Genomic DNA, 19731 nt, shown 5'->3' with positions numbered 1-19731 from the left:
TCGCGCATTAGTCTCTGAGAGCGACGAAACACATTTTCGTAATTATTTTTATGCACGAAAATCTGGAGAAGCCGAGCTCTCTGCTAGCTGCCGAATTTGTGGCTTACTTCGTTTTAGTGCACGCTGTGCGTTCGTGCGAAGCGTATCTGTTGTAGCATTTGGCGCCAATCGGTCCGTGAGACCGACGCGAATATGCCCTGATTATTATGGTGAGGCTCAAAACTGAACCAAACATAGATAAATACTTTGATATGTATTTTAATATTATTAAGAAGTTTATTTTGTTTTTAAGATGAAGTTCAGATTTTATTTTTGTTTTCCTATTACTTAAGAAAAATATCTCAAATTTGAAGACTGATTTGTGATAGACTGAAAGTCTGTAACATAATTAATAAATGAAGTACTATGCACACTATTTTGTTTCATTATGCCCTAATTTTTAAAATAATTATAATATCAAAAAAAAAGTATGTATAAAATATATTGTAGGGGGTATGAACTATCGGTCTGTGAGACCGTGCGCGAGTACAGATGTTACAATAATTGGCGCGAGTATAGGAAGGTTAACATTGACATCACTAAGAGTATGATGATGACTATTAGTACACCCAGAGAAATTTTCATGTTAAATCAACACTTTTTTAACACTTTTTCAGGTTGATATTTTTGAAAACGATCACTCATGTTATTTTAACATGAATTAACTTTTTCACTGTTCCCACATGTTAAATCAACATGAAGGAATAGTGTGAATTTAACATGATCAAATCGCGTTGAACTAACATGAATTCTTGTTACATTAACACGAAAGTCATGCTGAATTGACATGAATACAGTGGTTGAGTTAACATGAACTCGTGGTAAACCACCACTATCTTTTGTTAAGTTAACAGTAACTCATGTTAAATCAACACTATATTCAATGTTAGTGTAACACTATTTTCCCTGTCGAATTAACACGATGTGTCACGTTAAATTAACACTATCATTCTTGTTAAATTAACACGATTTGTCATCTTAAATCAACACTATCTTCCATGTTAAAATAGAACACTTGCTTTTTGGTTTTTGAACTTTATTTAATTCATTAATTCACAGGTACAAAAATTGTTTTTCTTTTAATAAAAATTGCATATAAGATATATTTACAGTGTAAATTTTACACACATGCATATAACAAATAAGACACAGAACGTTACTTTTTTGAAATAAAATAATATAATAAGGGGTTTCTTTTCGCAAACATATATACATGTATGTATAGTAATTCCCAAAAGTAATCTGGATTTAATTTTTTTCATGGTGTTACGGCTATTCACTTAAGCGTGGTTATCAACTTATGTGGTTATATATTTTACTCTATTACAAAAACAAAATACACCACAGAAAATGTATAAACAGGGACCAAATCGTAACATCCCCGATCGTATAACTCGTCACGTAAAAATATGATATTCGGATTATGACATACGTGAACGTACTACTTCGATCGTAATTTTGGATCGCAACATACGTGACGAGTGACTGAACGTACACGTTCCACGTTCCGTTCCACTTTCATTCGAACACAAACTGGCGATCGTATACATACAAATTTCAATGAAGATGTAAGAAAACTGTTAAAATAGATGACCAAGTAAAATATAATAACAAATTTCAAACTCTTATTATTAACAAAGGTCGAAATTAAACAAGCTTAATCCAAGCCAAAAGGAAATATTGACGGAATTCACGGCAAGACACCCGCTTTGGCTTGCTTCAAATTTAACTTCTCCAGAAAGTAACTAAAAGCTTCTTAAGTTAAGCGCAATCTCTTCAAGAAACTGCAATAATTTTTTGTTACAAAGATATAATACATAAATGATATGCTTGCGCTTTGTTCGATAAGTCCAAAGGGTTAACCGCCTTTGAACTATCTTCTCATCGCCTTCGCTATTACTGGAGCTCAAACAAAACAATACAATTTGATCCATCGCAGTTATTTACTTTATTTTTTATATTTTGTCAACCAATTTGACAGTTCAAAATCTATTGTGAGCTAAAAATACAATTCAACCTAATTTGGATCGTAGAATTTATTGTGAATTGAAAATCAATTGCGTTCCGTTTGCTATCGTATGTTATAATCCCATTTTGTTTATACGTTTGACGTATCACGTAATTTTCTTTCGTATGGTTGCCGATCCGTGATCGTATGTTACGATTCGGGCCCAGATAACTTGAGGAGCAGCCTGAGGTGAATATCCCAAATCTTACAAAAATTTTCTATTCATAGAACAAACATAAAAATGTTTACTTTTGTGAGTGATTGTATGTTAAATAGAACGAGCCGGACCCGTGCGCATCTTGCGCAACCAATATAAAGACAAGTCTCTTATCAAATATCAACAGAAATCAACTGTTCTATCAATCAATTGAAACTTACAGCTTGCGCTGCCATCTGGCGTATGGTAGCAACTGCCGAAAATGCAGTGCAAATATTCACAATAGTGTCATAGTACAAATAGATTTTTTTGCGTGCTCACAATCTTTATTTTTAACAAATTATTTTAATAAAATTGAAAACAAAGGGGGTAATCAATAAAAACCACGGTACTCCGCAAACATAAATTGCGTACAAATATTTATTTGAGTCAAAAAAACACCACCGAAGGTAAAAAAGCAACCGTACAATTCTGTAGTTCAATAGCAATTGATTTTCTTCCTCGAAACAATGAATAAGTGCGCGTTCGAATACCAACATACATACATACGCATGTATGTAAAGAAGCAAACACCTATGTATAAGTGGTTTATTCAAATAACGAAAAATCAGTTATCCCAAAATTTAACGAACCATCTTCTCTTTTTCTCCAATTCTTATTTCCCCTTTTCCATTGTTTCGAAAATTGTACATAGGTATTGCAAAAATGTATGTGGTTGCCATCCACAAGAAATAAATGTACTTAAAGCCAAATAATGGTTTACAAAATATAGCTAAGCAAAAGCGGTGGTGGAATGGCACCACTGCCGATATGACAACGCATTCTAAAAGAGTGACATATCGGCAGTGGTGCCATTACAACTACGCCCAAAATTGCCCAAAGCTCGCTAATAGCCCGAATCTCCATCTTTGCAACCAAAACTTTATTTATAGATTTGGATTCCAAATAAGAGGGAAAAGGGACCCGTACATAAAAACAGCAATTAGAAATAATATATATGACTTTTTCCTAATTGTATTTGTAATGATGCGCGTGTGTAAGATACGTGTGTAATCACATACTTACAACACCCCTTTGTTGCCCTCAATGTGCATGCCCCAACTAGCTCAGTATTCGGGCCGTATTTCTTAACCCAAAATGCACGTTGAGACAGGGCGCATATTACAGGAACGTTCTAAGTCTGTGTTCGCCTGGGCTTATCGCCAGGAAGCCAACCCTACCTTCCGTTCCTTTCATATTTTTATACTTACGCGAACCCCTTGGTTTCACTCCAATCCTTGTGGTCTTACTTACGTTTCCCTCCCCATCTTTCCCTTCCCTTCAAGAAATATTCAGTTTACAGCAACATCTCGTTTACATTCAAACATTGACAAACATCTTCTATTACGGATAATTTCATAGATTGGTGCAATTCTAGACATTCATGATATTCTTGGATGTTCCTGGAGCTCCCTCACCAAAACAAAACTCCCACGCCCTTAGTTCGGCAATCCGCCTCTAAAAAAAAGAAAAAGTAGGCTACCTGGACCCTACCTGAAAGAGCTCTTTAAGTCGGTCAGGGAACATACGCTCGGCCTTCCTTGCCGACTGTATCAATGAATGGGCTCGCGGCTAGTTCATTTGGAGGCCCATAAGCTTACAAATTGGTCATATATTAAGAATAAAAAAAGGAATTCGTTTTCTTTCCCGTACCGTGAAATATTTCTGCAATCTCCTACCCAGTCATTAATTACAATGCATTACACTCTTATAAAAATGTCTTTTTCCTACTATACATTGCCTGATAAGCACTAAAATAAAATATACCTACTCTCTTTAGATACGGTTTATGCGATTGTACGATTTATAAATTTAAAATTAAAAGACATGTCAGCACCTTATGTACCGCCCTCGTTGTATTATGGCTGATGATTAAACTGGTTCGCAAACCGCTGCTATAAGGTGGTGGGAATCCTGTTCTTTCCAGCAAAAATTTGCGTGCACAATCAATTAGTTTCTACAAGATGACTTGCTCAGGTATATTGTTATACTAAGGTTTGTGTGTCTTCACGTGGCCTCAGGTGTGATGAGTTACTTGCTTATTTCTTCGGAGGATTCGTCGTGCTTACTTCGTCCACCTTGCTGCACTTGCTTGAGGCTCGTTTCTGTAAACTGGGTGACTTTAAGCATGTCGGTGCTTGTGCTCCTCTTCCAATATCACACGTGGTCGGCTGCGCTTCCTGTTCCCCTTCTTGCTCGGGATTTATATGATGAACTAACAGCCTGATACGAGGATCACTTTGGCTAGCGATTTTAAATTTTGTTCGCGTTAGATTTTATTTGCTTTATCGTCAAATTAATTTCGTTTTGCGACTGCGCATATTACTTGTATTCGACCGCGAATTTTATGTTAACTTTATTCGGCCGCACCCGCTACGGTCACCTTCGACCAGCTTTACAAAATTTTATTTTTAACGGTTCACGTCCGTCAGCTCCAAATATCAACCAGATGGCACATAATCTCACTCCGTGTGGTTTGGTGCACAAACGGCAAGCAATGGTGAACGCATTGGGGTTTGTCTCCGTTTTAGAGCGTCAGTTCTTAAGTGTTGTGAGAGCGAGTCGTTGTGTTTAAGGGGCTGCGCTGTTTTATGTGATGTTAAAAGATGATGATGTGATGTTGTTTGCGACCTGATATCGGTGTGATGTGATTTTAATGGACTGTGTGATGTGATGTGATGGAGAACGAGTTTATACTGTTGCACTCGTTTGTTAACTCGCTGTTGGTTGATTGCGGCTTGTTGTGTAAGGGTGCGTGCATGTCAGAGATGCGATTAGCGATAAGAGCGAAGCGTAGAAAATTAATGCATGTATTTTAATAGAAGTGTACATGTCGGAGCAGCGCGCTAGCTCACAATTCGCTCGCTATCATCGATAAGAGCGTAGAAATTGTAGGTCAGTAATTTCTTCGCTATTATCGATGATGGACACAGAAGATTTTATAAGTGCAGTAGTTTTAAAATCTGCAATTAGGGATCAAAAAGATCCAAATCACCACAACAGGTTCATTTTTGATAAATTGTGGCAACCGATATCCAAACAATTCAATTCAACAAGTAAGTGCAATAATATGTTTTCATGTTTTTTATTGTAAAATTGTTGCTTAAAATATCAATTAATAATACATAGTAATTAATAATAATAGTTACAAAAAAACCGTTACTTTCGTTTGAGCATGTACAAGTACATATTTCTTTTTGATTGTCGCATTAAAACGGTTATTTTTTTTTATTGTGGCATTATTTCATATTCCTTAAATTGGATTATGATAAAAGTACAGTTTGAATATAGTGGATAAGCTTCATCGCCTATAATTACAAAAGGTGCAATGATGTCAGAATTTGGTAACACACAGGCATCAGGAATTTTGAGTCTTCCATCCGTTAAATATACAAATAAATTCGAAGCCCTAAATGTTCCACCATCACTCTCTTTACCGTAACCACCAACATCATTGCATATAAACTTGTAGTTAGCGTCCACTAATGCTTGTAAAACAATAGAATTTTTTTTTTATAATTGTAGTACATTGTTGCAGAATGTGCAGGGCTTTGTACACGAACATTTTTCCAGTCTATACTCCCAATGCAATTAGGGAAATCCCACAACTTTATGTATTCCCCTGCAATTTTTAAAAAATCACTTTCGTTTGGAACTTTCACTTCCCATATAACGTTAACGACTTCTTCTACAATTTGTACAACTGTTGAAGCACCCATTCGAAACGAAAATACTACACTCCGAAATGATTGACCAGTTGATAAATATTTAAAAAAAAATTACAAAAAAAAAACATTTTAACAAAATAAATTTTTAAATTTGCTGATATGTTCAACTTAATCTTATAATAAATATTTCAAGGTATTTGACAATAAATATTTAAATATCAAGAAATTACAAACTATGTATTTTGAGTATCATATGTTTACAAATTCAGTCTTCAGTTATTAAGATAACTATTAGAAAAGATATTCACCTTTACAAAAATTCAATTTTTAATACTCTCAAACATTTTTAAAGTTTAATAATCGAAAAAGTTTACTTAAATTTCAATCATCAAAAATTTACTTCAAATTTTTAACTTCGCAAAGTTTACTTGACATTTTTAATTATTAAAAAATATTAACGATAAAAATGCAATTAATTATACCATATATGTTGTATTTATTTATTTTGTCGATATTTCGATTTCAATTAGAAATCATCTTCAGGGACTTGTGAATGCACCTTGTCGACAAGGAAATACAACATATATGGTATAATTAATTGCATTTTTATTACTAATATATATGTGTGGCCTAGAACTCGGAAATTCTTCCTGATATAACTTTTGAAAGGCCGAAAATAAAAATAAAAACAACATCAAAAAATATTAACTTTAAAATTTAATTTTGAAAATCTATTTCAAAAAATTTTATATTTTTACAAACTTGAGTATTCGAGATAAATATGAAAAAAAATACGAAAACCTTATAAATATTACGACTTTTCTGATGGTAACTCGCAAAACAAATCGCCCTTTGGAGGTAAAAGGCACAGTCTGGTTACGGGTCGAACGTACTCTCCATTGCTTGTCTTTACGGTTACGACACGCACGTTTCCATCGCTACCAGGGTGACAACGAATTACCCTCGCAAGTGTCCACTTCGTAGTGGAGTTCGTTCATCAAACAAAGCTACGACATCTCCTTCTTCGTAGTTGCGTGCGAATCTAAACCGTTTAGTTCGACGTTGTAAATTTAACAAGTATTCATCACGCCATCGGCACCAAAAATGTTGTCGCATAGAAGAGATTAAATGCCATGGCTGAAGTAAATTTCCACAGAACCCTTGACCCTCAGGTTCTGGGATCGACTTCAGTGGCTCGCCGACGAGGAAATGGCCAGGCTTCAAGATTGGTTGCGCTGGTCGGATCAGCGCATAAGGGGCGAGAATTGACGCATGCTTCGACTTTGGTCAGCAGAGTGCTGAATTCTTCGAAAGACAGTAAGTTACCTTCTAGAACGCGTTTGATATGGTATTTTATGCGCTTGATACCGACTTCCCAATATCCGCCCATATGAGGCGCGATTGGCGCGTTAAAGTGCCACTCTATGTTGGAGTCGGCGAAAAACGATCGCAACTTCTCATCTGCCATACACTTCTTATATCTCTCGCGCCATTCTCTGTCAGCGCCAACGAGGTTCGTACCGTTATCAGAGTACATAGATTTGCAATAACCTCGACGGTTGATAAAACGTTTGAATGCGTTGAGAAAGGCACTTGAGGACAAATCTCCAACAAATTCCAAATGCATAGCACCAGTACACATGCATATAAACGACGAAATGTAGCCCTTTGTTGACTTTGACCCTCTTCCATGTGCAAATTTATAAGTATACGGACCAGCGAAATCTACAGCTGTGCGCGTGAAGCATCGTGCATAAGTGGTGAGAAACGAAGGAAGATCGCCCATCGACTGGACGGATGTATTGCGGTTCAAGCAAGTCCCCAATTACCCAATAGCGGTGTTGAAGAACGACAGTCATTATGCATGGCCCAGCGTGTAGGGTATACTTATGTATGTCAGATATTATTAATTTCGACAGCGGTGAATTTTTTGGTAAGATAATAAGGTGTTTGGCGTCAAGCGCGACATCCGCAGATTTTAGGCGACCTCCGACCCTTAAAACACCTGACGGATCAAGGTACGGCTGCAGACGCAACAAGCTACTTCGCAAGGGAATCGGTTTTTTCTTCCTGCAATGAAAAATCTCATTAGTAAAATACATACTTTGGGTATATTTAATTAAACGTAGTTCGGCTGCAGCTAACTCTTGACAAGTAGGAGCACCATATTTGATTTTTGGTGTGCGGTTCTTGCTAGCGCGAGTATTGTGAATGAACCTTAATACATATGCGATAACCCTCCGTAGTTTTGAAAATGATGTATATTTAGTCATGATTGACCAGCACTCCTCGGGTACCGTTATGTCAACGGCAGCCTTCCTAGATTGCTTCCAAAACTGATCTTCGCTGTACAGAAAGTCGGGACCCGACCACCACAGCTGATATTGTATAAGTTCTTGCGACGTTAAACCTCTTGATGCGCAATCTGCCGGATTGCGTTCTGGCGTACATGGTGCCAGCACTCTGGCGGTAGAATTCCTTGTATGTCGGCCACACGATTCGCAATGAATGTTTCCCATCTACTTGGGTGAGCTTGTAACCATGCCAGAGTAATAGTTGAATCAGTCCAGGCGTATAGCGGGTAGCGAAGTTCGTCCCAACTTTGTAGTACACTTCGCACTAACTTAGACGCGAAATGTGCTGCGCAGAGCTCCAAACGCGGTAATGTAGTAGACTATTGGCGCTACTTTGGTTTTGGCCGAAATCAGGGAAACCGTAACTTGTCCGTTGCTATATACTGTACGCGCGTATGAGGGCGGCATAGGCTCGTTCCGATTGGATTTGATCGTGGTGGGGGCGAGCAAGCCTAAAGGTTCGAACTGCGTGCTAGCATCCGATAAAAAAGCTCTCTTTGTAGCAAGCCTAGGTGGTGGCTTAAGGTTAATTGCGAAAGTGAAATAATCTTCCTCCGTGTTCCACACGAGGCCGAGAGCGTGAAAATCTTTACCTTCAGCAATATAGCAATGAGCAATGTTCTCTGAAGCGCTAGGGATAGTGTTGGTAAGCTCCACGCAATTTGAAGCCCACTTGCGAAGTTCAAACCCACTACCAAGGAGGATTTTGGAGACATTTTGTTGCAAGGACTGAAGCTCATCAATACTCGAAGCGCCGGTTAAAAGATCGTACATATAAAAATCCCTTTGTATTATTGCAGCGGCATTTTCGCATATACTTGTTGAATAACGTGAACTTTGTTGAAGTGCCTTGACAGTCAAATGTGATGCGGCGGCGACCCCGTACGTTACCCGAAGCATGCTGTAGTCTTGAATGATATGTGATGGGTCACTTCGCCAAACAATCCGCTGCAGGTCTACGTGTTTCGGTGAAACACATACCTGACGGTACATTTTTGCAATGTCCGCAATGACGGCATAACGGTGGGTTCGGAAGCATAACAGTATACAAACCAAGCTTTGTTACAGTTGCGGACCGACAAGCAGTGCATCGTTGAGAGAGTTCCCATTTGTTGTCTTAGCGGATGCGTTGAAGACGACTCTTAATTTGATCGTAACACTCGACTCCTTAATCACGGGATGATGGGGCATATAATATGTGGGATTCGACGTTTCGACAGCAGCTTTCATGCTTCATGCTTATGAGCTCTCGCATAAACTCATTGTAGCTGGCACGTAAATCTTTATCGGCTTCGAGTTTCCTTTCTATGCGTAAGAGATTAAGAACCGCCTGGTTTCGAGACTTTCCAAGGGGTACATCAGGCTTTAGCGGCAATTCGACGATGAAGCGTTTGTCCGATGATCTGGTATGCGTTGCTTCGAAGTGCTCTTCACAAAATTGTTCCTCCCTTGGTAGATACGTTTTCTCCGGTGCGTCTTCCAATTCCCAAAGCCTCGTCAAAGCTCTTTCGAGTTGCACCTCACAAAAATAAGTTTGGAAACACGGCGTTGATGGATTGTCTACACTTCCACAGATCGTCCAACCGAACACTGTGCGTTGAGTTGTAGGCATCCCACATGGACCCTTTCGAATCTCCGACCAAATTAACGTCTCCATTACGTCCATACCTATGAATAGATCAATAGGACCAGGCCTCATAAACTGTGGGTATGCTAGGGACAAACGTTGGATATGTGGCCACGAAGTTATACTAACGGTTTGAGTCGGTAAATTCTCGGTGTTTTTTGGTAAAATTAATGCATTGATAGCGTAGGATTGATTAGAAAAGTTCGATGAAAGTGACAGCGAAACTTGACCTCTAGCGCGTCCTCCCTGTGAGGACCCAATGCCTGTAATTATGGCGGTAGATGAGCTCCTACGTAAGCCCAAACGTCGGACACACGACTCAGTTACGAAGGAGGCGTGCGAACCAGAGTCAAACAAGCGACCAGAACAATCTCGTACCTTAACGAGAGCCATAGCCAACAATATAGTTATGTTCTCTGGTAGCGGATCAGACTTCGTATCTAAACACGAAGACACACATTCAGGGGCGGGGTTATCGGTCGAAAAAGCGATTGCAGAAAGAGCGCTGGTGCTATTCCCTGAAGTGTTATCTGCGGCGGCGTAGCTCGATGTTATTTGCTGGTTTTCGGCGGTGTCGGTACTGTTGGTTGCTGCTGGCGTTCCATGTAATAGCGTGTGATGGCGTTGGCAACACTTGCGTCATGACGAATAACTATTGCAACGAGGTTTATAATGCCCCGAACCTAGGCAATTTATGCAAAGATGTTACTGCTTAACAAACTTTGATTTAGAGGTAGGATCAAGGCTGACGAATTTTTCGCAGCTATAAATCTTGTGCGCACCCTTGCAACAAGGGCAACTATTAGTGTTGGGATCAGATATAGCATGGAAAGCTTTGGTATGTTTGCTAGCAGTAATAGGTTTACTTGGTTGTAATGGTGCTGCTGCTGACAGCATAGACAGGGATGTACATCGAGTCTCAAGAAATGTTGTTAGCTCCTCAAATGTTGGCGGTGCATCAGTCAAAAGCGAAAGCTCCCACTGCTTCCTTGTTTAAAAAGATAATTTACATACTATTTCATGGACGAGCCAGTCATCCCAGAAATGAACATGGCGGCCTAATGCCTTGAGTTCACGAATATGCTGCTGATATGGGTTCAGAACTGCTTTAATTGCACTGGCGGTGTCACTTGTCGCTTTGCGGACATCGGCCATTGCCTTGAAATCGATTCGACGATAACTCTCATAATCTTGAACCGGGACTAGAGCAAGTCCAATGCCTCATTATAATTGGCGTCACAGATTTTGAAACCGCCGACCACCTTTAACGCTTCCCCTTTAAACAACTTCGTAAATAATGCATTTTCTGCCCGTCCGACAGTGCAGCATTACCATCAACAAGTGAGCAAAAGGAATCATAAAAGCTGATCCACTCAGTTGAATCGCCCGAAAAAGATGGTAGCTCAATTTTTTGTAAACGAATGGAGGCGGAAACTGTTGTAGAACACGATTAAAATTAGCTAGGGCCGATGCGTACCAAGTTTCGGCTTCAGTCCGTGTGCTCTCCTCAACTGCAGTGTTTTCTGTACCACATGAAGTGTCCACCTCATCTTGTGCAGCGTTGAATCGAGCCCATTGCTCATTCAAGAGTTGCAAATAACTTTCAACTTGATCGATATCTACAGTTAATGCAACATCCGTGCTTTTGGTCACTTTTTGGTCGTTTGATTGCATTGAGCGCAGAATCGCGGGTTTTTAAAAAGGCGGACATACTTGTTGATTGTTGTTAGGTATTACTAATATTCGAAGAAGTGTATGTGATTCTATTCGTAGAATGCCGATTTGTTACAAAAAAAATGCGAAAATGTAACTTTTGTATCAAATTGCATGGGGGTATAAACGTATAAGCGGAGTCTGCTGTTTAGTATTTGAATGCTCGCTTAGAGGGCAATTAAAAGTCGTATGAGTTGAACTTGTACGAAACACAAAGCATAAAAGGAATTTGCAATCCTTGTTAATATGATGTATATTTGTATGTGTGTAGAGGGCAAATGAAAGTCGCTTGGTACTTGCAACAAAGAGGATAAATATAATAAGAGCCGTCACTCGTTATTTTTAGGCATTTACTCGATGTAAACTGTGAGGTAGTCGCTACTTTTGTTTTATGAGGGACATTTTTGAATTGCCTTCCATTTATCCATGCGGTGTTGTCACTTTATGCAAACGTGTTTTTTGGAAAGAGAATTAAATAATTAATTAAATACAGTCGGAAAAATAAACACAAATACCTCATGAAAATGTATAGAAGACATTTTTAAACATCTCGCCCAAAAAAAAGTAGCGACTACCTCACAGTTTACATCGAGTAAATGCCTAAAAAATAACGAGTGACGGCTCTTATTATTTATCCTCTTTGCTTGCAATTGTAGAGTTGCGCCAAGATTATTAAATATATAAGCTATGTATATATGTATATAATATTTGCAGAATACTTGCGGTTTTTTAATTTATGCGGTGAAAGTCTTTTCCTGGTGGATAATCCGGCTCAAAGGACCAACAAATGTTGTGGCGGATTACTTCGCTTGTGCGGTGCGGGTGGACTTCTCCGGCTTAGCGGGAGTGGACTGTATGCGATGGTTTTCCTTTCACCATTGCGGGTAGCCAGCCAAAGGAAACTCAATATGCTGTTTGTTCACTTTAATTTAATTAAATTAACTTTAGTTGCTTGTAAATAAATACAAGTTTTAAATCTAATGTACTATTAAATAATTGGCAAGTAAAAAAGTCACGGGCGGTCGGTCAGCAGCAGGAACTCTTTTATATATGTATAAATCAAAGTAAAAAAGCAAAACGTCAAAACCCAAGTAGCGAGAAATGACCCCACCTTATCGACGTATATGATACACTACCATATCGACACCTAGTTACCCCATTAACATTACGAAGATTATTAAGACAACTTTAAGATCCAACATTTGCATTATTGTTTATTTGTTATTGTAGTACTCGTAGTTCGCAATAAATAGAAAGGACTACGTGACAAATATAGAATTACTTTGTCAAGCATTTCCAAACTAAAATCTGGTTCTGCTCAATTGGCGGATTACAATGGTTCGTGGCAGTATTTTGATAAACTGTCCTTTTTAAAAGATCAATTTACTGCCATAAAATCCACCAGCAAATTGCCAGCGATAGTTGAAGATGAATCTATGAATTCTTTGATGGATGAAATTTTAAATGATGATGAAAGTGAAATGCAAAATTCTATTTCAAAAGAAACGAGAGAAATTGAAGCTCCATCATTTTCATGCCAAATTTTAAATTCTTCTCGAAAACCAGGAAAGGCCAAGCGTTCAGAAGAAGCCATTGGAAATGCATTGCTTGAAATGGAAAAGGAAAAACTTCGATTTTTGCCAGAAAAGAGAGCAAAAAAAGATGGGGATGATGAAGATCTTTGTTTTTTTAAAAGTTTATTGCCTCATCTGAAAAATATGTCTTCATTGCATAAACTAGAATACAGGATGAAAGTATTGCAGCTGACACATGAACTGGTTAATAAATCAATACCTATTTATATTGAATGTACCACTGAAAACACCACGGCTAGATGTGATGACAATGCACAAAACAACGAATTTAATTTTTTTATTATTTACCGATGAATTTGTAAATTTTTCTCCAATAAAATTATTCGTACGTACCTTATTGTAAGCATCAATCGCTCTTCTTGCAAGATTGGCCTGTTGCCACAGTTTTGTCAATTATGCTGCAGTCGATCCGATATTTGAGACAGAATATAATCGAATGTATCACTTGTCATTCTCATATATTCGAAAAACTTTTTTGGATCCTGTCTCAAACTACTATAGAGATGGTGAAATTCTCCGAGTTCTAGTCTTGCTTGGTTTATAGGATGCGCCGTAAACTGTCGTTTTTCCCTTACAGTGATATGTAGACGAAAATATGCAGCAGTAGGCGTCAACAAAAACATATTTTCTTCCTCTGAATCACTCTTTATTATAAATATTATAGCTGTTCACTTTTCAAAACTTAAATTGCAAACACAACTAACGCTCTTATGCAGCTCTGTTATATAATATAAGTTTCCAATAATAGTTTTAATATATTGAAAACTATTATGTAATAAATAATTAACGCGTTTACTTTAATTAGCGAGAGTATGCTCGTATGGAAGAATTAAATTTTGTTGGCTTTATTGGATTATAAAATTAAGAATTCGTAAGCCTGAAAGTTAAACTTCTGCATGGTGAACGTTTGAGTGCTGCGAGTTATTTTTGGAGCAGGTTGCAAGAACTTAATTCTACGTGAACTATTAATACGATTTCCTTAATACTAATTGATAATTTGCAAAACATGATTTTGTAATTATTAAAACTAAGTTCAAAATATTGACTTTTTTCAAATGAAATAAACATGTGTGAAATGCTCAGTGATAAAATTCTGAATTCAGTGTCAAAGCGAATCGATTAACCCTCAAATGCACACTCCAAAACCGTTACGTCTTGAGTGGCCATAATTTTTTTCTGGGGTAACTTTGGCTCGAGAAGACGAATCTGTTGTCAGATTTGTGATATATATAATAGTTTAGCCACCAGATGAGGTCCAATGTAGGAGGCCTGAGGGCATCCCTTAGCGTATAGGTATAAAAAAATTCAATACATTACAAGTCTTTAGGAAAACAATTTTTATTTACTGTTAAATACAATACAAAAAATTTATATAATAATAGTAGATAAATGAAAGCTTTAGTTTAGTGTAATATAAGTCGAAGCAGTTCTTAGCTACACTGCAGCATAAATGTGCTTGGCATTTACTACAAACGCATTGGGTTTGTGATATTTTGCAATACTTGCCTCTGTTTTTTTACCCTCTGTTTTAGACAACCATTTAGGCATATGGTATAGTCCATAAAAACACACATCTGCTACTGGCTGCTGAGCTCGTTGGCCCAAGGTACTTGACTGACAGATGGACCTCATTCTTCTTGGTCAGGTAAAGACGATCGCGGCCTTTACCGACTGACTCTTACTACTTCGGGTACCGTATTGTTTAATTGAATCGATATTCTTGGTATTTCGGCATTTGTTGCTATTTGTGGGGTATCTAAAAATGTCGATGACACTCCAAGCAACTTGCTATCCAGAGAAATGTTAGCGTCTTGAATAAATGTACTACTTGTTTCTGCTAAATTCATAGTATTCAAACATTCATCTATATTTTCATAATTTTCTGGTGTTATGTCTTCTAATGTCTAATCCGGATCATTAACTGAGACGTCGTCATCGAAGTCACTGTCATCTTATCCAATTACTGAATCCATCAAATCACTTATCTGATCATCACTTATTGAGCTGAAGACACATTTTTTTTCTCTCATCCAAGGGCCAGTCTCCTATTTTCCGTCTTTTTTCCCTCTTGTACGAGTCGTTTATGTACATTAGATATAGTTTCAACATTATCTGCCATGACTATATCACAGTTAAAAAAAAATTAATGAGGAAATATTCACTTATTCAATCCAAAAAGAAAAAAAAAATGTATTCTTGGTTTCACAAAGCTGTCCACAGGCACGATTACAAAATTTTCCAATACTTAAACAGTATATTTCTTATTGCATTTCTGATACTGCACCAACAAACTTATACTTACGAAAATCGGTAAGAAAAATTTAACACATCATATTTGATTTTTTAAAACAACGCACTTCACTTGGAAATTTTCCTTATGTATTTTACGACTTATAACACTCGACTGACAATAACTGCGCAACATCTCACAATAACTCGCCCGATTTGATTTCTTTTTGTTGGTGGACATATGCACGAAGGCTGCATATAATAAATGGTACGAAATACATCTGTACTTTCAAATTAACGGACCCTGAAAACGAGTGCCCTTAGGCACTCTTAAGCATTAGAGGGTTAATGCAAATCAAATGACGACTTTCAATTTAATGTATGTAACGTGTCTGAACAACAAAGGCACTCGTTTATTTACAAAAATGCTTTATAAACCAAATGAACCTTAAAAATTCCATTAACCAAATGTCTTACTTGTATGGAACAAAATTTACACAAACGCGATAAATTTCCACGTCGATTTTGAAGCCAAAAACTTGATATATTTATTCAATTTAAGGACAATGAACATTTCCTGAAAATGATGAACAGTTTTGTCTGACAGCAATTACACATAATCTTATATTCGCACGTTTCGCAAACTAAGATGGTTAAATGAAGTCCCTTCATTTTTTTAAACGCATGTCTATTTTAAATTGTCGTCATGGACCACCCTCGTTTTAATAAAAACTGTAGTCCCTAAATCCTTTTCCACAACGTGTTCAGATTTTGCAGTTTCCGACAATTTCTTTTGCTTTTTTCTCAAGTTTTCGAAAAAAATAATCACTCAGAATTTGTTTAACATTTTCTTGCGCGGCGCGATGTGCGCGATTGTGCTCTGTTATTATAATTTAGGTCTGCTCATTTGGGCCAAAGATGTCGGTTACAAGTTTTTTAGCATATTTGAATTTAGTATTTGGGAACATTTTCATGTCATATTGAATGTGTGCTAGAATGGGTAAACTGCAATGAATTGCATTTACCACGTTGGTATTCACAAGGTCCCGGAGTATTAGTAAGTGTGCTTTTGTCGCTGAAATTAATAATATGTCTTCTTCTGTTTCCAAAAAGGATAAAAGTACGTTTGGATGGAAACCTATCCTCCTCGATAATTATTTGATTTGTAAAGCAATTTACAGGCTTTTCAACGGCTTCTATGGTATAGGTTAGTGACTGTTCGCTATGAATAGTTGCCAAGTCTGAACTTGCAGTTTCCTTCATTGCGTTCACTTACTGGCGCGACAAAGCATCAGCAACATGGTTTTCCTTTCCGGGCTTATAATGCACCGTTATTTGCTGCCACCAGTATTTGCTGTAGTTTGTCCAAATGTAATTTTTCCGCAGTGTACAAATTTTATACCGTGTATTTAGCCTTTGTCCAAATTAAATTTTCTCAAATTTGTTGCTTAGTGAAGAAATTTGATACTACGCCGCTGGCAAATTTGTTGCTTGGTGTAGAAATTTGATAGGTAACTCGCCGAGTCCAAGTAGATTTTCACAAAATTGTTGTTTAGTGTAGAAATTTGATAAATGTATTAGCCGCTGTTTAAATATGATTTTCGCAAAACTGTTCCTTAGAGTAGACATTTGATACCATGTATTCGACCGCTGTCAAAATATAATTTTCGCAAATTTGTTGCATGTATTTGCTGCTATCGCCTATTTTGTCGCAGACTGTACAAATACTGCTATTACGTAAAAAATGTGTAGATTTGGCCACAGCTCCAAGTATTTGCTGTAGGCTGTCCAAATTGATCGTAATATTGCAGGTTCTTAGTTCGGCGCCAGTTTCCAATAATAGTTTTAATATATTGAAAACTATTATGTAATAAATAATTAACGCGTTTGCTTTAATTATAGTACAGCATGTGGTTTATTAATATTACGTAAAGTAAAGATGAGTATGTGTTTTACTAATAGAAAAGGTGCATATCAATTGCGACCCTCAATAGTGCATGCTGTGCCACTCCAATTGCAACTGAACTACTAAGTAAATTCTAATTGGACTTATTCCAATAAGAATACCGCAAACTTCAATCTTGTTACACTCATTCCAATAAGAGCAACTCAAGAAAGGCGACCGTTAGCATGATTTGCGCTGCTATCCATACGGACCGCTCTCCCAGCAGTTGGCGCACTCTTGCATTGCAAATATGAGCGATGCTGTTACTATTATCAGAGAATTTAGACACAATGAGAAGGCGTTATTTTGGCATCCACTGCTTACGATCCATTTGCATGTGACACGTCTTGCACTTCACCTCTATTCCCCAAATTCATGTTAACTTAACAGGGTGCAAGACGTAACAGAAAATTCTCTTAACGATTTTCTCTGTTCGTCCGTTACCAAAAAATCTCTGATCAGAGCAAATATATTGGAAATTTGAATTCTCTGATTTTTTGTAAATAAATTATGATGATTCATTGTAAATTGACTTCGTCCATTAAGTAAGGTCTTGGGAGCCAATTATTTAATAGGGTGTTTGGCGCAGGTCTTTTTTCAACTTGTGGTTCAATGCCGCTCGTTGTTTTATTATTTATATATTGGTCCCATGAATTTGTTACATGAATGTGGGAGGAAAGGTGCCCATTTTTCCCAAAACAGCCGATTTTACCAGGCCATCAGAAAAAGGGAACAACATATCTGCTCGAATAATCAGCCCTATTCTGCATTTCGATTACGTTCCCGTTCTCCGTTACGTTCAAGTCGAAGATAGGTATTCTACACTACGGCGTAATCGAAAGAACAAGAGGAAGAGTGATCAAATTTTCGAAATCAGCTGTTTTGCGTGGAATGTGTGAAACAAGAACACAAAAGTAGAAAAATATTTATCAGAAATTGTGAAAAATTGCTAAAAATTGTGAAAAAATAGTAAAAATATTGTGAAAAAATTATAAAAAAAGAGCCAATGGAGTCGATCGCAGCAGCTTTATTGATGGAAGAGGAGGACAATGCGACACAAATGGCTGAGGCTAGGGCTGAGAGACGGAGATTGCGCGATATCTGTAATCCATTTCAGATGAGTGAAGAATTGTGAGAATCTTGTTAACCAGTGTTCAATGTTTTTATATTTGCTTTATTTTTTAGATTCAGGAAAAACTTTAGGCTAAATAAAGATGCCTTTAAATATATTTTGGATATTTTTACCCCAGAAGCACAATCAAATTCATTGACTTCGCTTACGCCACTTAACCAAGTAGTCGCCGCTCTAAGGTTTTTCGCAGAAGGTAGTTATCAGCACGGAGTTGGTAAAGATACAACCGTTTCCAAGTCATTGTCGCACTTTCTGAATGTAATGCAACGAAAGCTTTGTCATGAATGGATTAATTTTGAGCAAACAGAGGAAGAAAAATTGCAGGCAAAGCAAGTATTCTATACAAAGGCTGGATTTCCAGGGGTTATTATGTGTGTAGACGGAACACATATAAAAATAACTACGCCAAGTGAAGAAGATTTCCTGTACTACAATAGAAAAGGATTTCATAGTATCAATGCTATGATAGTGAGTATTATTTTTAATGAAGTGGAGATTTTTGCGTAAATTAATTACCTACTTTTATGAAAAATTTTAAGGTATGTGACAACGAAATGAGAATAAGAAGTATTGATGCCAGATATCCTGGATGCAACCATGACTCACACATATGGGGTTTAAGCAAAATTAATGAGTACATGAAACGGCGATATGAGGAAGGTGAAGGAAATACGTGGCTCTTAGGTATTGCTTTACTATATATATAAATAATTGTACATTTAATTAAAAATAATACAAAATTAAAAAAAAATTAATTTAAATCAATAATTTTATTGACAGGTGATGCTGGATATCCATTGCTACCTTGGGTAATGACTCCTTATCGGTCTGTTCATGAAGGAAGTCCACAAAGCAATTACAACATGCGGCACTCCAAAACCAGGAATATTGTAGAACGAACGATTGGAGTGTTGAAGAACCGTTTCCGTTGCTTATTGGGTGCTAGACAGCTGCATTACTCACCTTTAAAAGTTAGCAAGATTATAAATGTTGCTTGTGCCCTCCACAACATTTGTATTTATTATAGAGTGGAAGATTTAGATAGCTATGAATTGAACTTTGAGGGTTCTTATGAAGATCATGACACTAACGACGAGGATTATTCATCCATAGCGAATGGTATACGTAATAACATACTTGCTTCTTTTCAAAACAGATAAAGATACAAATTTATTTTCATAAAATTTCATTTTTAACTTTATTGATTCTTCATCTATTTAAACAA

The 19731-nt window shown here is 37.2% G+C and overlaps 2 protein-coding genes across 4 annotated transcripts in view; both read left to right on the top strand.

Annotated features, from left to right (window-relative positions):
- Positions 1-19731, top strand: part of RhoGAP93B (MyTH4 and RhoGAP_KIAA1688 domain-containing protein RhoGAP93B) — a 422769-nt gene that overhangs the window by 222744 nt on the left and 180294 nt on the right. The window lies entirely within an intron of this gene.
- Positions 18276-19666, top strand: LOC137237243 (putative nuclease HARBI1). Its single transcript, XM_067760652.1, has 4 exons — positions 18276-18505; positions 18560-18974; positions 19046-19190; positions 19287-19666. The coding sequence occupies exons 1-4, from the start codon at positions 18381-18383 to the stop codon at positions 19664-19666; spliced, it is 1065 nt and encodes a 354-aa protein (XP_067616753.1). The 5' UTR covers positions 18276-18380.

The sequence above is a fragment of the Eurosta solidaginis genome, chromosome 1 (genome assembly GCF_040869045.1).
Source record: "Eurosta solidaginis isolate ZX-2024a chromosome 1, ASM4086904v1, whole genome shotgun sequence".
NCBI classification, from domain to species: Eukaryota; Metazoa; Arthropoda; class Insecta; order Diptera; family Tephritidae; genus Eurosta; species Eurosta solidaginis.
The sequence above is the reverse complement of the archived record's forward strand: the minus strand, read 5'-3'. Positions and strand labels throughout refer to the sequence as shown.

Excerpts from the sequence above, each read along its gene's own strand:
- LOC137237243 (XM_067760652.1), top strand. The coding sequence starts at position 18,381 with ATGGAGTCGATCGCAGCAGCTTTATTGATGGAAGAGGAGGACAATGCG. Across the intron at positions 18,975-19,045 it reads ATAGTATCAATGCTATGATA|GTATGTGACAACGAAATGAG; the intron begins GTGAGTATTATT and ends AAAAATTTTAAG. Across the intron at positions 19,191-19,286 it reads AGGAAATACGTGGCTCTTAG|GTGATGCTGGATATCCATTG; the intron begins GTATTGCTTTAC and ends TTTTATTGACAG.